General features: G+C 37.0%; 1 protein-coding gene across 1 annotated transcript in view; it reads left to right on the top strand.

Annotated features, from left to right (window-relative positions):
• The window catches only part of slc43a1a (solute carrier family 43 member 1a), a 100,371-nt gene that overhangs the window by 73,139 nt on the left and 6,604 nt on the right, over positions 1-20,628 (top strand). The window contains exons 6-13 of the mRNA XM_061930077.2: positions 12,804-12,896; positions 13,020-13,153; positions 13,227-13,354; positions 18,068-18,214; positions 18,299-18,334; positions 18,402-18,537; positions 18,604-18,733; positions 18,809-18,882. Of these exons, the coding sequence (XP_061786061.2) occupies positions 12,804-12,896; positions 13,020-13,153; positions 13,227-13,354; positions 18,068-18,214; positions 18,299-18,334; positions 18,402-18,537; positions 18,604-18,733; positions 18,809-18,882 (878 nt within the window). The remainder of the gene's footprint in view (positions 1-12,803; positions 12,897-13,019; positions 13,154-13,226; positions 13,355-18,067; positions 18,215-18,298; positions 18,335-18,401; positions 18,538-18,603; positions 18,734-18,808; positions 18,883-20,628) is intronic.

The raw sequence follows: 20,628 nt of genomic DNA, 5'->3' as shown, positions 1-20,628 counted from the left end.
TGGAACGGTTGAATTGGGTTGAAAAATGTGGAAGGAATAGTTGCCAGAAAAAATAGTCAAAAAAGGGTTTGGAAAAAAAGGGAATTCTGGGAATTCCTGGAATTATTTTGAATATGGAAAAATGATTGTTCGAATATCCAGGATATGTGGAATGTGTTGAAGGTGGAATGGTTTGAATAGGTTGAAAAATTTGGAAATGTTGGAAGTTTGGAAAAATGGGCAATTAATTTTGACTGGGAAAAATGTCCCGGAAAACCTGGAATTCTGGGAAATCTGGGAATTTTCCTAGTTCGAAAAACAACTTAATTTTTTTGTCCTGATTAAGAGGAATGTTTGGACGGTGGAACGGTTGAATTGGGTTGAAAAATGTGGAAGGAATAGTTGCCAGAAAAAATAGTCAAAAAAGGGTTTGGAAAAAAAGGGAATTCTGGGAATTCCTGGAATTATTTTGAATATGGAAAAATGATTGTTCGAATATCCAGGATATGTGGAATGTGTTGAAGGTGGAATGGTTTGAATAGGTTGAAAAATTTGGAAATGTTGGAAGTTTGGAAAAATGGGCAATTAATTTTGACTGGGAAAAATGTCCCGGAAAACCTGGAATTCTGGGAAATCTGGGAATTTTCCTAGTTCGAAAAACAACTTAATTTTTTGTCCTGATTAAAAGGAATGTTTGGACGGTGGAACGGGGTTGAGAAATGCAGAAGGAGTACTTGCCAGAAAAAAGGGTTTGATAAAAACGGGAACTCTGGGAAATCCTTGGAATTTTTTTTTAACTTAGAAAAATGATTGTTTGAATGTCCAGAATATGTGGAATCAGTTGAAGGTGGAATGGTTTGAATCAGTTGAAAAATGTGGAAATGCTGGACGTTTGGAAAAATAGCCAATTCATTTTGATTGGGAAAAATTACCCGGAGAACCTGGAATTCTGGGAAATCTGGGAATTTTTGGAATTTGTCAAGGGAAAGCCCGCAATTCCCGAATAGGCTGAACAGCTTGAAGTTGGAACGGTTTGAATCAGATGAAAAATGTGGGAGTTGTGGAACTTTGAAGAATATCCCATTTATTTCAATTGGAATTTCCCCAAAATGTCGGGAATTTTTTTGAAAATGGCAAAAAAAAACCTTGAATGTTCTGAATGAGTTGAAATGGTTGGTGTTGGAATTTTTAAAAACGGTCAAAAAGTTTTTTGAAGTAGTAAAATTTTTAATTGACAAATGGTATTAAGGAATTCGTGAAATTCCAGGAAAACCGGGAATTTTTCCAGTTCGAAAAACAACTTAATTTTTTGTCCTGATTAAAAGGAATGTTTGGACGGTGGAACGGTTGAAGTGGGTTGAAAAATGTGGAAGGAATAGTTGCCAGAAAAAATGGTCAAAAAAGGGTTTGGAAAAAAAGGGAATTCTGGGAATTCCTGGAATTATTTTGAATATGGAAAAATGATTGTTCGAATATCCAGGATATGTGGAATGTGTTGAAGGTGGAATGGTTTGAATAGGTTGAAAAATTTGGAAATGTTGGAAGTTTGGAAAAATGGGCAATTAATTTTGACTGGGAAAAATGTCCCGGAAAACCTGGAATTCTGGGAAATCTGGGAATTTTCCTAGTTCGAAAAACAACTTAATTTTTTGTCCTGATTAAAAGGAATGTTTGGACGGTGGAACGGGGTTGAGAAATGCAGAAGGAGTACTTGCCAGAAAAAAGGGTTTGATAAAAACGGGAACTCTGGGAAATCCTTGGAATTTTTTTTTAACTTAGAAAAATGATTGTTTGAATGTCCAGAATATGTGGAATCAGTTGAAGGTGGAATGGTTTGAATCAGTTGAAAAATGTGGAAATGCTGGACGTTTGGAAAAATAGCCAATTCATTTTGATTGGGAAAAATTACCCGGAGAACCTGGAATTCTGGGAAATCTGGGAATTTTTGGAATTTGTCAAGGGAAAGCCCGCAATTCCCGAATAGGCTGAACAGCTTGAAGTTGGAACGGTTTGAATCAGATGAAAAATGTGGGAGTTGTGGAACTTTGAAGAATATCCCATTTATTTCAATTGGAATTTCCCCAAAATGTCGGGAATTTTTTTGAAAATGGCAAAAAAAAAACTTGAATGTTCTGAATGAGTTGAAATGGTTGGTGTTGGAATTTTTAAAAACGGTCAAAAAGTTTTTTGAAGTAGTAAAATTTTTAATTGACAAATGGTATTAAGGAATTCGTGAAATTCCAGGAAAACCGGGAATTTTTCCAGTTCGAAAAACAACTTAATTTTTTGTCCTGATTAAAAGGAATGTTTGGACGGTGGAACGGTTGAAGTGGGTTGAAAAATGTGGAAGGAATAGTTGCCAGAAAAAAGGGTCAAAAAAAGGTTTGAAAAAACGGGAATTCCTGGAATTTTTTTTACTTAGAAAAATGATTGTTTGAATGTCCAGGATATGTGTTGAAGGTGGAATGGTTTGAATCCGTTGAAAAATGTGGGAAATGGTGGACGTTTGGTAAAATGGCCAATTCATTTTGTTTGGGGAAAATTACCCGGAGAAGCTGGAATTCTGGGAAATCTGGGAATTTTCGGAATTTTTCAAGGGAAAGCCCGCGATTCCCGAATAAGCTGAACAGCTTGAAGTTGGAAGGGTTTGAATCGGGTGAAAAATGTGGACGGTAGAGCGCAACAAAATCTGGAGAAGAAGAAGAATAAATAGATGGATTTTGGTGTAGAAAACATATTGTGTGAATGTTTTGGAGCATTCACACAATAATAATTCATAAATGCTTCACTGTTACTGACGACAGCCATAACTTTGACGTGGCCCTCGATGAAAACCACTTTGACCTCCCTGCTCTAAAGAGTTCTTCCTCTCCCCCTTACTCATTTACACTCCTCATCTATTACTAATAGCCTTTCTTTCTAGTGCATTCCACTTCCCCTGCAGAACCCACCGTCGCATAATTAAGGCCCGCATTTGGCGTGCGGTCTGAAGGATTAGTGGCGATTAAAGTCAGTGCCAAGGTGGGACAAGAGGCAGGTGAGTGGGCCCAGCAGGACGTGAAGCAGGACATGAGTGGGAGTGACAGGGGAGCACCAGCCTCCGTACATTGCTTCACCCCATGACCATGGTGTCCCTGCAGACGTGAACACGGTGTCCCTGCAGACGTGAACACGGTGTCCCTGCAGACGTGAACACGGTGTCCCTGCAGACATGACCATGGTGTCCCTGCAGACGTGAACACGGTGTCCCTGCAGACATGACCATGGTGTCCCTGCAGACGTGAACACGGTGTCCCTGCAGACATGACCATGGTGTCCCTGCAGACGTGAACACGGTGTCCCTGCAGACATGACCATGGTGTCCCTGCAGACATGAACACGGTGTCCCTGCAGACATGACCATGGTGTCCCTGCAGACATGAACACGGTGTCCCTGCGGACATGACCATGGTGTCCCTGCAGACATGAACACGGTGTCCCTGCAGACATGACCATGGTGTCCCTGCAGACATGACCATGGTGTCCCTGCAGACATGAACACGGTGTCCCTGCGGACATGACCATGGTGTCCCTGCAGACATGAACACGGTGTCCCTGCAGACATGACCATGGTGTCCCTGCAGACGTGAACACGGTGTCCCTGCAGACATGACCATGGTGTCCCTGCAGACATGAACACGGTGTCCCTGCAGACATGACCATGGTGTCCCTGCAGACGTGAACACGGTGTCCCTGCAGACATGACCATGGTGTCCCTGCAGACATGAACACGGTGTCCCTGCGGATATGACCATGGTGTCCCTGCAGACATGAACACGGTGTCCCTGCAGACATGACCATGGTGTCCCTGCAGACGTGAACATGGTGTCCCTGCAGACGTGAACACGGTGTCCCTGCAGACATGACCATGGTGTCCCTGCAGACATGAACACGGTGTCCCTGCAGACGTGAACACGGTGTCCCTGCAGACGTGAACACGGTGTCCCTGCAGACATGTCAGCTACCTCACATGGCTGGAGTGAGTTTGCTTTAACTCGAGTAAGAGGTGCAAACTCTGGCCTGGTTCCTAGACGTACTCAACTATTTCTATTCTAAGAAGCCGTGAATGAGTGAATGGGTGTTCTCTCTCCCCTTGACATCCTCAGGAAAGCCTTTTTTTTTTTTTTTACTTCCCTGTTTACCCGCCATCAGAATCGTGGTCTGCGTGCCAGCAGTAGCGAGATCTGACCCTCCAGGTCGTTCTCGGACAGGAGCTGAGAAAACACGCCTATGAAAAACATCCACCTTCACATTTCTGTGGTCGACCCCAAAAATGTCCTTTTAAAGACTTTGCTGAAAGTATTCATATAAATGCTTAATTAACGATAACCTAATCACGGTCATTAGAAAGGTAACAACTAGGGTTGTCCAGATAACAATATTTTGGTGTATTTTGACACTTTTCTAAATAAAGGGAACCACGAAAAAATGTCATTAATGTCTTTATTTGAACAAAAAGTCTTAGTGTACATGAAACATATGTTTATTATTGTCATTTAGTCCTTAAATAAAATAGTGAACATACTAGACAACTTGTCTTTTAGTATTAAGTAAACAAACAAAGACTCCTACTTAGTCTGCAGTAACATATTGTGTCATTTATACACCTATCATTTTGTCTACATTATGAGGGACAAACTGTAAAAAATGATTATAAATCTACTTGTTCATTTACTGTTAATATCTGCTTATTTTCTACACGTCTGTTAAAATGTAATAATCACTTATTCTTCTCTTCTTTGATACTTTACATTAGTTTTGGATGATACCACACATTAAGGTATCGACCCGATACCAAGTACCGTATTTTTCGGAGTATAAGTCGCTCCGGAGTATAAGTCGCACCGGCCGAAAATGTATAATAAAGAAGGAAAAAAAACCATATACAAGTCGCACTGGAGTATAAGTCGCACCAGCCGAAAATGCATAATAAAGAAGGGAAAAAAACATATATAAGTCGCACTGGAGTATAAGTCGCACCTGCCGAAAATGCATAATAAAGAAGGAAAAAAACATATAAAGTCGCACCGGAGTATAAGTTGCAGCTGCCGAAAATGCATTATAAAGAAGGAAAAAAACATATATAAGTCGCACTGGAGTATAAGTCGCACCTGCCGAAAATGCATAATAAAGAAGGGAAAAAACATATATACGTCGCACCGGAGTATAAGTCGCACCTGCCGAAAATGCATAATAAAGAAGGAAAAAAACATATATAAAGTCGCACTGGAGTATAAGTCGCACCAGCCGAAAATGCATAATAAAGTCGCACTGGAGTATAAGTCGCACCTGCCGAAAATGCATAATAAAGAAGGGAAAAACATATATAAGTCGCACTGGAGTATAAGTCGCACCTGCCGAAAATGCAAAATAAAGAAGGAAAAAAACATATATAAAGTCGCACCGGAGTATAAGTCGCACCTGCCGAAAATGCATAATAAAGAAGGAAAAAAACATATATAAAGTCGCACTGGAGTATAAGTCGCACCTGCTGAAAATGCATAATAAAGAAGGAAAAAAACATATATAAAGTCGCACTGGAGTATAAGTCGCACCTGCCGAAAATGCATAATAAAGAAGGAAAAAAAACATATATAAAGTCGCACTGGAGTATAAGTTGCACCTGCCGAAAAAGCATCATAAAGAAGGAAAAAAACATAAATAAAGTCGCACTGGAGTATAAGTCGCACCTGCCGAAAATGCATAATAAAGAAGGGAAAAACATATATAAAGTCGCACTGGAGTATAAGTTGCACCTGCTGAAAATGCATAATAAAGGAGGAAAAACATATATAAAGTCGCACTGGAGTATAAGTTGCACCTGCTGAAAATGCCTAATAAAGATGGAAAAAAACATATCTAAAGTCGCACTGGAGTATAAGTCGCACCTGCCGAAAATGCATAATAAAGAAGGAAAAAAACATATATAAGTCGCACTGGAGTATAAGTCGCACCTGCCGAAAATGCATAATAAAGAAGGAAAAAAACATATATAAAGTCGCACTGGAGTATAAGTCGCACCAGCCGAAAAGGCATAATAAAGTCGCACTGGAGTATAAGTCGCACCTGCCGAAAATGCATAACAAAGAAGGGAAAAAAAAAAACATATAAGTCGCTCTGGAGTATAAGTCGCACCTGCCAAAAATGCATAATAAAGAAGGAAAAAAACATATAAGTCGCACTGGAGTATAAGTCGCACCTGCCGAAAATGCATAATAAAGAAGGAAAAAAACATATATGAAGTCGCACTGGAAAATAAGTCGCACCTGCTGAAAATGCATAATAAAGAAGGGAAAAAAACATATATAAGTCGCACTGGAGTATAAGCCGCACCTGCCAAAAATGCATAATAAAGAAGGAAAAAAACATATAAGTCGCACTGGAGTATAAGGCGCACCTGCCGAAAATGCATAATAAAGAAGGGAAAAAGCATATATATGTCGCACTGGAGTATAAGTCGCACCAGCCGAAAATGCACAATAAAGAAGGAAAAAAACATATATAAGTCGCACTGGAGTATAAGTCGCACCAGCCGAAAATGCACAATAAAGAAGGAAAAAAACATATATAAGTCGCACTGGAGTATAAGTCGCACCTGCCGAAAATGCATAATAAAGATGGAAAAAAACAAATATAAAGTCGCACTGGAGTATAAGTCGCACCTGCCGAAAATGCATAATAAAGAAGGAAAAAAACATATATAAGTCGCACTGAAGTATAAGTCGCACCTGCTGAAAATGCATAATAAAGAAGAAAATAAACATATATAAGTCGCACTGGAGTATAAGTCGCACCTGCCGAAAATGCATAATAAAGAAGGAAAAAAACATATATAAAGTCGCACTGGAGTATAAGTCGCACCTGCTGAAAATGCCTAATAAAGATATAAAAAAACATATATAAAGTCGCACTGGAGTATAAGTCGCACCTGCCGAAAATGCATAATAAAGAAGGGGAAAAACATATATAAGTCACACTGGAGTATAAGTCGCACCTGCCGAAAATGCACAACAAAGAAGGAAAAAAACATATATAAGTCGCACCGGAGTAAAAGTCGCACCTGCCGAAAATGCATAATAAAGAAGGAAAAAAACATATAAGTCGCACTGGAGTATAAGTCGCACCTGCCGAAAATGCATAATAAAGAAGGGAAAAAACATATATAAGTCGCACCTGCCGAAAATGCCTAATAAAGAAGGAAAAAAACATATATAAGTCGCACTGGAGCCCGGCCAAACTATGAAAAAAACTGCGACTTATAGTCCGAAAAATACGGTAGTTACAGGATCATACATTGGTCATATTCAAAGTCCTCATGTGTCCAGGGACGTATTTACTGAGTTTATAAACATATTATATATATTTTTTTAAACGAAAAAATATTTTGTGATGCTAAAAAATATCGATGTAATCATAGTAGTATCGACTAGACACGCTCCTGTACTTGGTATCATTACAGTGGATGTCAGGTGTAGATCCACCCATGGCGTTTGTTTACATTGTGACGCCGGTGAGCTATTGTATCCTCCTACGGTGTGTAGTGAAGCATGTTTACTCCAGTGATAATGGTACTTGTAGGAAACTTACTTTATTTGTCGCCATGGAGGCCAGGATTAGTGATTTAGAAGTATCTAAAACACTACCGACTTTATCTATCAAAATGCGTCCATTCTCCCTTTTCTGTCTATACACTGTGTCTGCTTGTAAGTACTCTGTGTGTGCGCGCTGCCGAACATGCTCCTCTGCTGGTAAAACAGTCACGACTTGACGACGAGTGCCAAGAGTGTGCAAAGCAGTAATCGGAGCAAAGGGTGGCTATTTTGAAGAATATAAAACATGTTTTCACTTATAACTCCACGTGTTCATTCATAGTTTAGATGTACAATGTAAATAGTCATGAAAATAAAGAAAACACATTGACTGAGGAGAAGGTGTGTCCAAACTTTTGGCCTGTACTGTATTTGAGGCGGGGGTCTTAGGTTAAAGCCGCCCTGCAGAGGGGTCCTGACTTAATTCCCTAATTGTGCCTTCGCACCTCATGACATCAATTAGGCCGACGCAGGCCTGTGGACTATCGGGGGCGACGAGACTTGATGAAGTGGAAGAAGTTGGGAATACCCCGGTCATGGAGTTAGGACGACAGAATAGCGAGCTTGTTATCCCCGCACATGTGATCTTATAATCGTGATTGACCCACTTCAAAAAAGGAATGAAAGTACATGTGCGCCACAATGGATGCTTTGTTGGGCGGGCTAAGCTGCTTATTACTGTAAACAGGTCAACCTGATGTGTGAGGTCTCAGTCGTGCCTGGTGCCGCCCTCGCCCGAGTTCAATAGCGTGATTTAATCCCACCGTTTCTGAGAAAGTTACAGTTGGGGCGGAGGTACGGTATAGGTTTAGTCCCTCGGTTGTTTGGGGTCAGCTTTCTGTCTTCTGGACGAGTGTTGAAATTATTGGGACCTTCTCTGAGTTACTGAGGGAGCAACTTCAGCTTTTTTCCCTGCTCTGACCAGAACAACACAGAAGAAGTCTGCCCCCTGCTGGTTAAAATAGCAGCTGCACAAAACAAAATAGGTACCATGAGAGGAATATATAAAAACAGTGAATTCTGGGTCCTAATTTGATGACAAATTTGCACATTTTAAACCACCGCAATTCTAGTTTTTCTCTTGAAAAAAATATTACCTATAAATAAAAATTAAAATTAATGTACTGGACTATTTAATGACAAGCTTGCAATGCCGTTTTGGAAAGTTTTGCACCCCTAAAAACAACAAAAGTGACTTGTTTTAAGGTTGGAAATGATCCGTGTATCTTCCGTTCATTCTATTTCCAATTCTTAAATGCAAATCAAATTTTGGGGCATTTTTTCTATTTTCATTTCTGAAAGAAAAGTTAGACAATTTTTTAAAAGGACAATAGGACTCCTGCTGAACAAAGATGTTAGCGTTATGCTAAAAACATGCTAAATGAAAAGCTAAAATACTGCTTCCGGTTCAATTTGTCATCACACAGATAAAGAAGCATTTTTGCATTTTGGATGAACATTTATTAGATTTTTGTGTTTATCTGGAAAAATAAAAAGCCATAAAAGGAAATCCAATTTTATGGCAATATGTATGTAGGTATGAAAATCAACCGTTTGTTTGTTTTCAAAACTGCCATATATATTAAAAAAAAAAATCGAAAAACGGCCCTAATTTTGTTTTGTTTTATTTGCGTTTCAGAATTGGAAATAGAATGAACGGAAGGCACACGGTTTTTATTGCCATAAAATTGGATTTTGTGTCATTTTCCTTTAATGGATTTTTATTTTTACAGATAATCACAAAAATCAAATAAATGTTCATCCAAAATGCAAAAATGCGTGTTTATCTGTGTGATGACAAATTGAACCGGAAGCAGTATTTTAGCTTTTGCTTTGCGTTTAGCATATTTTTAGCATAACGCTAATGGTCTGTTTACCTTCCGTTCATTCTTTTTCGAATTCTTAAATGTAAATAAAAAAAAACAATGAGACATTTTTTGTATTTTCATTTCTGAAAAAAAAGTTGGACAACTTTTGAGACTGAGACTTTTTTTAAAAGGACAATAGGACTCCTGCTGAACAAAGATGTTAGCATTATGCTAAAAACATGCTAAATGCAAAGGAAAAGCTAAAATACTGCTTACGGTTCAATTTGTCATCACGCAGATTAAATATATTTGTGTTTATCTGGAAAAATAAAAATCCACTAAAGGAAAACAGCACAAAATCCAATTTTATGGCAATATTTTAATGAGCCGTTTTTCGATTTTTTAAAATTATATTTCAATTTGTCATCAGACAGATAAACACGCACTTTTATATTTTGGATTAACATATATTAGATTTTTGTGTTTATCTGGAAAAATACGAATCCATAAAAGGAAAACCGCACAAAATCCAATTTTATGGCAATATTTTAATGAGCCGTTTTTCGATTTTTATTATATTTCAATTTGTCATCGCACATTTTTACATTTTGGATGAACATATATTCGATTTTTGTGTTTATCTGGAAAAATACAAATCCACTAAAGGAAATCAGCACAAAATCCAATTTTATGGAAATATTTTTATGAAAATCAACCCTTTTTTTTGTTTGTTTTAAATATGCCATACTGTATATAGTCAAAATACAAAAACGGCCCTAATTTAGTTTTTTGATTTCAGAATTGGAAATAGAATGAACAGAAGGTAGGTTTTTCATTTTTATTATATATGGTAGATTTTAAAACAACAAAAAATCATTAAAATATTGCCATAAAATTGGATTTTGTGCTGTTTTCCTTTTATGGATTTTAATTTTTAAAGATAAACACAAAAATCGAATAAATGTTCATCCAAAAGGCAAAAATGCGTGTTTATCTGTGTGATGACAAATTGAACCGGAAGCAGTATTTTAGCGTTTCGCATGTTTTTTAGCATAGCGCTAATGGTCTGTTTACCTTCCGTTCTTTCTTTTTCGAATTCTTAAATGTAAATATAAAAAAAAACAATTTGAGACATTTTTTGTATTTTCATTTCTGAAAAAAAAGTTGGACAACTATTGAATGAGACTTTTTTTTTAAAGGATAATAGGACTCCTGCTGAACAAAGATGTTAGCATTATGCTAAAAACATGCTAAATGCAAAGGAAAAGCTAAAATACTGCTTACGGTTCAATTTGTCATCACGCAGATTAAACACACATTTTGCATTTTGGATGAACATTTATTCGATTTTTGTGTTTATCTGGAAAAAAAAATCCACTAAAGGAAAACAGCACAAAATCCAATTTTATGGCAATATTTTAATGAGCCGTTTTTCGATTCTTTTTATTATATTTCAATTTGTCATCAGACAGATAAACACGCATTTTTACATTTTGGATTAACATATATTCGATTTTTTTGTTTATCTGGAAAAATACGAATCCATAAAAGGAAAACCACACAAAATCCAATTTTATGGCAATATTTTAATGAGCCGTTTTTTGATTTTTATTATATTTCAATTTGTCATCACACATTTTTACATTTTGGATGAACATATATTCGATTTTTGTGTTTATCTGGAAAAATACAAATCCACTAAAGGAAAACAGCACAAAATCCAATTTTATGGCAATATTTTAATGAGCCGTTTTTCGATTTTTTACTATATTTCAATTTGTCATCAGACAGATAAACACGCATTTTTACATTTTGGATTAACATATATTCGATTTTTTTGTTTATCTGGAAAAATACGAATCCATAAAAGGAAAACCGCACAAAATCCAATTTTATGGCAATATTTTAATGAGCCGTTTTTCGATTTTTATTATATTTCAATTTGTCTTCACACATTTTTACATTTTGGATGAACATATATTCGATTTTTGTGTTTATCTGGAAAAATACAAATCCACTAAAGGAAAACAGCACAAAATCCAAATTTATGGCAATATTTTTATGAAAATCAACCCTTTTTTTTGTTTGTTTTTAAATCTGCCATACTGTATATAATAAAAAAAATACAAAAACGGCCCTATTTTAGTTTTTTGGTTTCAGAATTGGAAATAGAATGAACGGAAGGTAGGTTTTTGATTTTTATTATATATGGCAGATTTTAAAACAAACAAAAAAAGGGTTGATATTCATTAAAATATTGCCATAAAATTGGATTTTGTGCTGTTTTCCTTTTATGGATTTAAATTTTCCCAGATGAACACAAAAATCGAATATATGTTCATCCAAAATGCAAAAATGCGTGTTTATCTGTGTGATGACAAATTGAACCGGAAGCAGTATTTTAGCTTTTCCTTTGCGTTTAGCATGTTAGCATGTTTAGCGTGTCGCCTCCATGGCGACAAATAAAGTGAGTTTCTTACAAGTATCATTATCACTGGAGGACGAGGAATAGCTAAACATGCTTCACTACAGGATACAATAGCTCACCGGCGTCACAATGTAAACAAACGCCATGGGTGGATCTACACCTGACATCCACTGTAATGATACCAAGTACAAGAGTATATCTAGTTAATACTACTATGATTACATCAATATTTTTTATCATCACAAAACCTTCTTTTGTTTTTTAAAAATTTATATTATGTTTATAAAGTCAGTAAATACGTCCCTGGACACATGAGGACTTTGAATATGACCAATGTATGATCCTGTAACTGCTTGGTATCGGATCGATACCTAAATGCGTGGTATCATCCAAAACTAATGTAAAGTATCAAACAAGAGAAGAATAAGTGATTATTACATTTTAACAGAAGTGTAGATAGAACATGTTAAAACAGAAAATAAGCGGATATTAACAGTAAATAATTAAGTGGATTAATCATTTTTTACAGCTTGTCCTTAATAATGTGTACAAAATAATAGGTGTATAAATGACACAATATGTTACTGCATAGACTAATTAGGAGTCTTTGTTTGTTTACTTACTACTAAAAGACAAGTTGTCTAGTATGTTCACTATTTTATTTAAGGACTAAATTACAATAATAAACATATTTTCAATGTACCCTAAGATTTTTTGTTAAAATAAAGACAATGCATTTTTTTGTGGTCCCCTTTATATCGGAAAGTATTGAAAAGTATCGAAATACATGTTGGTACCGGTACCAAAATATTGCTATCGGGACAACCCTAATATAAATACACAGTTGTTCATTTGACGCCTGTCATTTTTTACACCAATGATTGATTGATTATAAATTGTATACATCAAAGCTCTTCAAGATATATTAATAATTGTTTTGTGCTGCTTCAATGTGAGCAGCTGCCCAACATGTTTGGCGCCCTGAGCTCCACCATCATGTCTCTGATGATTGGCTCCTACGCCTCGTCTGCTGTCACCTTCCCTGGAGTCAAGGTAACTTTTTTAAACCAACATACAAATAAACTTTAATGCTCACGTTTGAATAATAATGTTTAAAAGACGTCACCTAATACTTAAATTCTACCGTGTTGTGTTTGTACACTTTTGTGTCTCCAGCTGATCTACGACAGGGGCGTATCCTTCCAGGTGATCATGTGGGTCTGGGCGGGCCTCGCCGCGTTTGTCTTCGCCAACTGCTTCATTAATTGGCCCAAAGAAGGCTTCCCCACACCTGAAGAGGTGGACTACAGGTCAGCGTGGCGGCCAAATATGCGTCGGGATCCGAATACGAGCCTGATCGTCTCCTCTTTGTGTGGGTTCCAGCAAGATCCTCACACTGCAAGAAGTGCCGTCGTCAGACCAGAAAGTGGTCGGAGAGAGACTCAAGGAAAAGAATGGAGACCTTCAACATTCCACGGAGAAACTTCCTAATGGCGGCAATGTTGCAAGCAGTAAGTGACCAACAACTCTTGGCTCCAGACGCCATCACGCTAGTATTAATTAGTTGCTACGAAGGGTTGTCCCCATACCAATAGTTTGGTACCGTACGCTGCAAAAAGTCAGTGTTCAAAAACAAGAACAAAAAATACAAAAATGAGGGGTATTTTATTTGAACTAAGCAACATGATCTGCCAATAGAACAAGAAAATTCGGCTGGTCAAGACTTTCCAAAACAAGTCAAATTAAAGCTGCAAGCAGCGATGGACGGGACCGACTTTGAGGGCTCATAAAATCCAAACCGGAGCAGTAATTAAAACTCTTTCATCAACTTTTAATCACAAGGGTTCAATCTCTCTCCTGTGCTAGTTTGAAGCCGACACGACAAACGCGCTCAGAGGAGATAAAGTTTGAAAAAAGGTGAAGGGGGAATTGCAAATTTCCTGTTGATTTTTGCTGGGGGTTGTCAGTGTATGAAATCTAGGTCTAAGTGAGACCTACATAGAGGTTTTTGTTTCATGTCTCTATGACTTTCCTACTGGGAGTTACAGGCAGTTTTGTCTGTGTTTTCTTCCTAGGGGGCGCTAGAGCGCAATTTTGAGTTTTGGGGTTTGGTTTTTGGATTAGATCCCAATTTTCGCCAGTCCTGATGTGTGTGTCCAATTTGGTGAGTTTTAAAGCATGTTAAGGGGGTCAAATTACAGCTCAAAGAGGTGGCGGTATAATAATAAAACGCTAGAAATACAATAGGGTCCTCTGTCCCAAAGGGACTCGGTCCCTAATTACTGACTTTATTTAAGTTTATTATTCAGTATCAAATGCTTCAAGTCGGTCAAAATGTTTTTAAAGTTTAAAGATTGACTTTTTTTTAAATTTCAGACAAATTGATGCACTATAAATCTTTTCGATTACAGACTAAAAAACAATGTTACTGGTAATCACAATTCTTTTTTGTTCTAATTTTATAAATGCTCCTTTCTTTTTTCTTTTCTTTAGTGTTAATAAGGATACAATGTTCTGCAGAGGTGTACTTATAGATATAGATAATGTTTGAAAAAAGGTGACTGTTTTGACCCAACTTTTGTTTTGAAGGGGGAATTGCAAACTTCCTGTTGATTTTTGCTGGGGGTTGTCAGTGTATGAAATATAGGTCTAAGTGAGACCTACATAGAGGTTTTTGTTTCATGTCTCTATGACTTTCCTACTGGGAGTTACAGGCAGTTGTGTCTGTGTTTTCTTCCTAGGGGGCGCTAGAGCGCAATTGAGTTTTGGGGTTTGTTTTTTTGATTAGATCCCAATTTTCGCCAGTCCTGATGTGTGTGTCCAATTTAGTGAGTTTTGAAGCATTAAGGGGGTCAAATTACAGCTCAAAGATAATAATAAAACGCTAGAAATTCAATAGGGTCCTCTGTCCCAAAGGGACTCGGTCCCTAAAAATACAAAAATGAGGGGTATTTTATTTGAACTAAGCAAAATTATCTGCCAATAGAACAAGAAAATTCGGCTGGTCAAGACTTTCCAAAACAAGTCAAATTAAAGCTGCAAGCAGCGATGGACGGGACCGACTTTGAGGGCTCATAAAATCCAAACCGGAGCAGTAATTAAAACTCTTCCATCAACTTTTAATCAGAAGGGTTCAATCTCTCTCCTGTGCTAATTTGAAGCCGACATGACAAACGCGCTCAGAGGAGATAATGTTTGAAAAAAGGTGACTTTTGTTTTGAAGGGGGGATTGCAAACTTCCTGTTGATTTTTGCTGGGGGTTGTCAGTGTATGAAATATAGGTCTAAGTGAGACCTACATAGAGGTTTTTGTTTCATGTCTCTATGACTTTCCTACTGGGAGTTACAGGAAGTTGTGTCTGTGTTTTCTTCCTAGGGGGCGCTAGAGCGCAATTTTGAGTTTTGGGGTTTGGTTTTTTGATTAGATCTCAATTTTCGCCAGTCCTGATGTGTGTGTCCAATTTAGTGAGTTTTGAAGCATTAAGGGGGTCAAATTACAGCTCAAAGAGGCGGCGGTATAATAATAAAACGCTAGAAATTCAATAGGGTCCTCTGTCCCAAAGGGACTCGGTCCCTAAAAATACAAAAATGAGGGGTATTTTATTTGAACTAAGCAAAATTATCTGCCAATAGAACAAGAAAATTCGGCTGGTCAAGACTTTCCAAAACGAGTCAAATTAAAGCTGCAAGCAGCGATGGACGGGACCGACTTTGAGGGCTCATAAAATCCAAACCGGAGCAGTAATTAAAACTCTTTCATCAACTTTTAATCAGAAGGGTTCAATCTCTCTCCTGTGCTAGTTTGAAGCCGACACGACAAACGCGCTCAGAGGAGATAATGTTTGAAAAAAGGTGACTTTTGTTTTGAAGGGGGAATTGCAAACTTCCTGTTGATTTTTGCTGGGGGTTGTCAGTGTATGAAATATAGGTCTAAGTGAGACCTACACAGAGGTTTTTGTTTCATGTCTCTACGACTTTCCTACTGGGAGTTACAGGCAGTTTTGTCTGTGTTTTCGTCCTAGGGGGCGCTATAGCGCAATTTTGAGTTTTGGGGTTTGGTTTTTTGATTAGATCCCAATTTTTGCCAGTCCTCATGTGTGTGTCCAATTTAGTGAGTTTTGAAGCATGTTAAGGGGGTCAAATTACAGCTCAAAGAGGCGGCGGTATAATAATAAAACGCTAGAAATTCAATAGGGTCCTCTGTCCCAAAGGGACTCGGTCCCTAATTACTGACTTTATTTAAGTTTATTATTCAGTATCAAATGCTTCAAGTCGGTCAAAATGTTTTTAAAGTTTAAAGATTGACTTTTTTTTTAAATTTCAGACAAATTGATGCACTATAAATCTTTTCGATTACAGACTAAAAAACAATGTTACTGGTAATCACAATTCTTTTTTGTTCTAATTTTATAAATGCTCCTTTCTTTTTTCTTTTCTTTAGTGTTAATAAGGATACAATGTTCTGCAGAGGTGTACTTATAGATATAGATAATGTTTGAAAAAAGGTGACTGTTTTGACCCAACTTTTGTTTTGAAGGGGGAATTGCAAACTTCCTGTTTATTTTTGCTGGGGGTTGTCAGTGTATGAAATCTAGGTCTCAGTGAGACCTACATAGAGGTTTTTGTTTCATGTCTCTACGACATTCCTACTGGGAGTTACAGGCAGTTTTGTCTGTGTTTTCTTCCTAGGGGGCGCTAGAGCGCAATTTTGAGTTTTGGGGTTTGGTTTTTTGATTAGATCCCAATTTTCGCCAGTCCTCATGTGTGTGTCCACATTGGTGAGTTTTGAAGCATGTTAAGGGGGTCAAATTACAGCTCAAAGAGGTGGTGGTATAATAATGAAACGCTAGAAATACAATAGGGTCCTCTGTCCCAAAGGGACTCGGTCCCTAATTAGCTAACCTCAATGAACCCAAAAATAGCTTAAAATAAGTATATTCTCACTAATAACAAGTGCACTTTTCTTGGTAGAAAAGAGACCTTTTTGCTCAATATGTTGAAAAATATTCTTAAATGCTAGTGCCATTATCTTGACATAATGATATGCATACATCATGATTTTTTTTTCATGCTTGAAATAAGAAATTATGACTTTAAAAAAGTAGTTTTATACTTGTGAGTGTTGATGACACAGCTTTGCAACACTTGATATTCTAGTTTCAAGCATGTTTTACTCAATATAGGTCGTCAAAGCTGTAATATCTTACTGAGATCATTTAGGACCAAAACCCTTAAAACAAGTAAAACACTCTCACATAAAATCTGCTTAGTGAGAAGAATTATCTTATCAGACAGAAAATAAGCAAATATAACCCTTATTTGAGATATTTCCTCTTACTTAGATTTCAGTTTTTGCAGTGTACCGGTACCAAAATGTTGTTCGATACTTTTCTAAATAAAGGGGACCGCAAAAAATGTCATTATTGGCTTTATTTGAACAACAAATCTTAGTGTACATGAAACATATGTTTATTATTGTCATTTAGTCCTTAAATAAAATAGTGAACATACTAGACAACTTGTCTTTTAGTAGTAAGTAAACAAACAAAGACTCCTAATTAGTCTATGCAGTAACATATTGTGTCATTTATACACCTATTATTTTGTACACATTATGAAGGACAAACTGTAAAAAAGTATTAGTAATCTACTTGTTCATTTACTGTTAATATCTGCTTATTTTCTGTTTCAACATGTTCTATCTACACTTCTGTTAAAATGTAATAATCACTTATTCTTCTCTTCTTTGATACTTGACATTAGTTTTGGATGATACCACAAATGTAGGTATAGATCCGATACCAAGTAGTTACAGGATCATACATTGGTCATATTCAAAGTGTCCAGGGACGTACTTTCAGAGTTTACAAACATAATATTAATTTTAAAAAAGGGAAAAAATATTATGTGTCGATAAAAAATATCGACGTAATCATAGTAGTATCGACTAGATACGCTCTTGTACTTTACCATGAATTGATTAACGTGGACCCCGACTTAAACAAGTTGAAAAACTTATTGGGGTGTTACCATTTAGTGGTCAATTGTAGGGAATATGTACTGTACTGTGCAATCTACTAATAAAAGTCTCAATCAATCAATCAATCAATACTTACCCAATTCCAGACCAACCCTGTGATGCAATATCGTTCCAAGGACCAGAACCGTGTTTGTCTCTTGCTGCGTTTGATAGTAAGTGGATAATAAATATCATCTTCTCCCAAGACGCCGTCCCCTTCCGCCGCTCCGTCTTCTCCCCCATCTTCTTGTGGAGTCTGGTGACCATGGGCATGTCCCAGCTGAGGATCATCTTCTTCATGGGCGCCATGAACAAGATGCTGGAGTTCATGGTGACGCACGGCCAGGAGCACCGTGAGCGTCTCCCCACTCTCTCAAACTCCCCAAAAAAAGTCTCCTCTTTTCCAACAAAGTCCTCTTTTTTTTCTCCCCTTCTAGTTTCCGAAGAGTTGGTGGTTGAGAGCGCAGAGAAAGGTCAGCAGGCATTTCCGTGAAGTGAATTCTTCCTTTTATCGACCTTTCCTGTCGGTTTGTTCTTCAGTGAGCTTCTACTCGTCCATCTTCGGCACCCTGCAGCTGCTGTGCTTGGTGACGTGTCCTCTCATCGGTTACATCATGGACTGGAAGATGAAGGAGTGCGAGGAGGAGAAACCCTTCTCATCGGCCGTGGAAAAGAGGTAGGGGGATATTTGGGGGTAGACACACATGCAAGGTGTTTGATGTCTTTGTGGTGACCTCATCAGCCAGCCTGGCGGGCCCACGCGTGACCGTAAGATCCAGAAGGTGACCAACGCCATGAGGGCCTTCGTCCTCACCAACGTGCTCCTCATCGCTTTTGGCTGCTGCTCCCTCATAGACAACCTGCCGCTACAGGTGGAGCAGGCGCCTCAGGCAAACACGCTCAGGTGTATATGTGGGAGGAGCTAAGCCCGTTCTCTCCCCTGCTAGATCCTGACCTTCATCCTTCACACCATGGTCCGAGGCTTCATCCACTCCTGCTGCGGAGGACTTTATGCTGCCGTGTGAGTATTTTATAGTCAAACTGGTTTCATTTCAAGTCTTAATTGTGTGAATGCTCCAAACATTCACACATTCTTTTCTACAACAAAATTCATCTATTTATTCTTCTTCTTCTTCAGATTTTGGCGCGCTCTACGTTCCACATTTTTCACCCGATTCAAAGCGTTCCAACTTCAAACTGTTCAGCCTATTCGGGAATCGCGGTCTTTCCCTTGACAAATTCAAAAAATTCCCAGATTTCCCCAAATTCCAAGTTTTCCGGGACATTGTTAGAGTGTCCGCCCTGAGATGGGTAGGTTGTGAGTTCAAACCCCGGCCGAGTCATACCAAAGACTATAAAAATGGGAGCCATTACCTCCCTGCTTGGCACTCAGTATCAAGGCTTGGAATTAGGGGTTAAATCACCAAAAATGATTCCCGGGCGCGGCAGATTCAAACCTTTACACTTTCAACACATTCCACTCATCCTGGACATTCAAACTATCATTCATTTCCAAGTTCCAAAAAATTCCAGGAATTCCCTTTTCTTCCGGCAACTACTCCTTCCACATTTTGCAACCCACTTTAACCGTTCCATCGTCAAAACATTCCTCTTAATCAGGACAAAAAGTGAAACATGTTTAATATTCTACTTTCTTCAAAATAAATAAATAAAAGGGTGGCTATTTTGAAGAAACTAGAATATAAAACATGTTTTCAGTTATTTCACCTTTTTTTGTTAAGTACATAAAATAACATAAATAAATAAAAGGGTGGCTATTTTGAAGAAACTAGAATATAAAACATGTTTTCAGTTATTTCACTTTTTTTTGTTAAGTACCGTACATAAAGTAAAATAAATAAATAAATAAAAGGGTGGCTATTTTGAAGAAACTAGAATATAAAACATGTTTTCAGTTATTTCACCTTTTTTTGTTAAGTACCGGTACATAAAATAAAATAAATAAATAAATAAAAGGGTGGCTATTTTGAAGAAACTAGAATATAAAACATGTTTTCAGTTATTTCACCTTTTTTGTTAAGTACATAAAATAAAATAAATAAATAAAAGGGTGGCTATTTTGAAGAAACTAGAATATAAAACATGTTTTGAGTTATTTCACCTTTTTTTGTTAAGTACATAAAATTAAATAAATAAATAAATAAAAGGGTGGCTATTTTGAAGAAACTAGAATATAAAACATGTTTTGAGTTATTTCACCTTTTTTTGTTAAGTACATAAAATAAAATAAATAAATAAAAGGGTGGCTATTTTGAAGAAACTAGAATATAAAACATGTTTTCAGTTATTTCACCTTTTTTTGTTAAGTACATAAAATAAAATAAATAAATAAATAAAAGGGTGGCTATTTTGAAGAAACTAGAATATAAAACATGTTTTGAGTTATTTCACCTTTTTTTGTTAAGTACATAAAATAAAATAAATAAATAAATAAAAGGGTGGCTATTTTGAAGAAACTAGAATATAAAACAGGTTTTCAGTTATTTCACCTTTTTTTTGTTAAGTACATAAAATAAAATAAATAAATAAATAAAAGGGTGGCTATTTTGAAGAAACTAGAATACAAAACATGTTTTCAGTTATTTCACCTTTTTTTGTTAAGTACATAAAACAAAATAAATAAAAGGGTGGCTATTTTGAAGAAACTAGAATATAAAACATGTTTTCAGTTATTTCACCTTTTTTTTTTTAAGTACATAAAATAAAATAAATAAATAAATAAAAGGGTGGCTATTTTGAAGAAACT

The sequence above is a fragment of the Nerophis lumbriciformis genome, linkage group LG36, assembly GCF_033978685.3.
Source record: "Nerophis lumbriciformis linkage group LG36, RoL_Nlum_v2.1, whole genome shotgun sequence".
Lineage (NCBI taxonomy): Eukaryota > Metazoa > Chordata > Actinopteri > Syngnathiformes > Syngnathidae > Nerophis > Nerophis lumbriciformis.
Note: the sequence above shows the minus strand (reverse complement) of the source record. Positions and strands in the feature narration are given on the sequence as shown.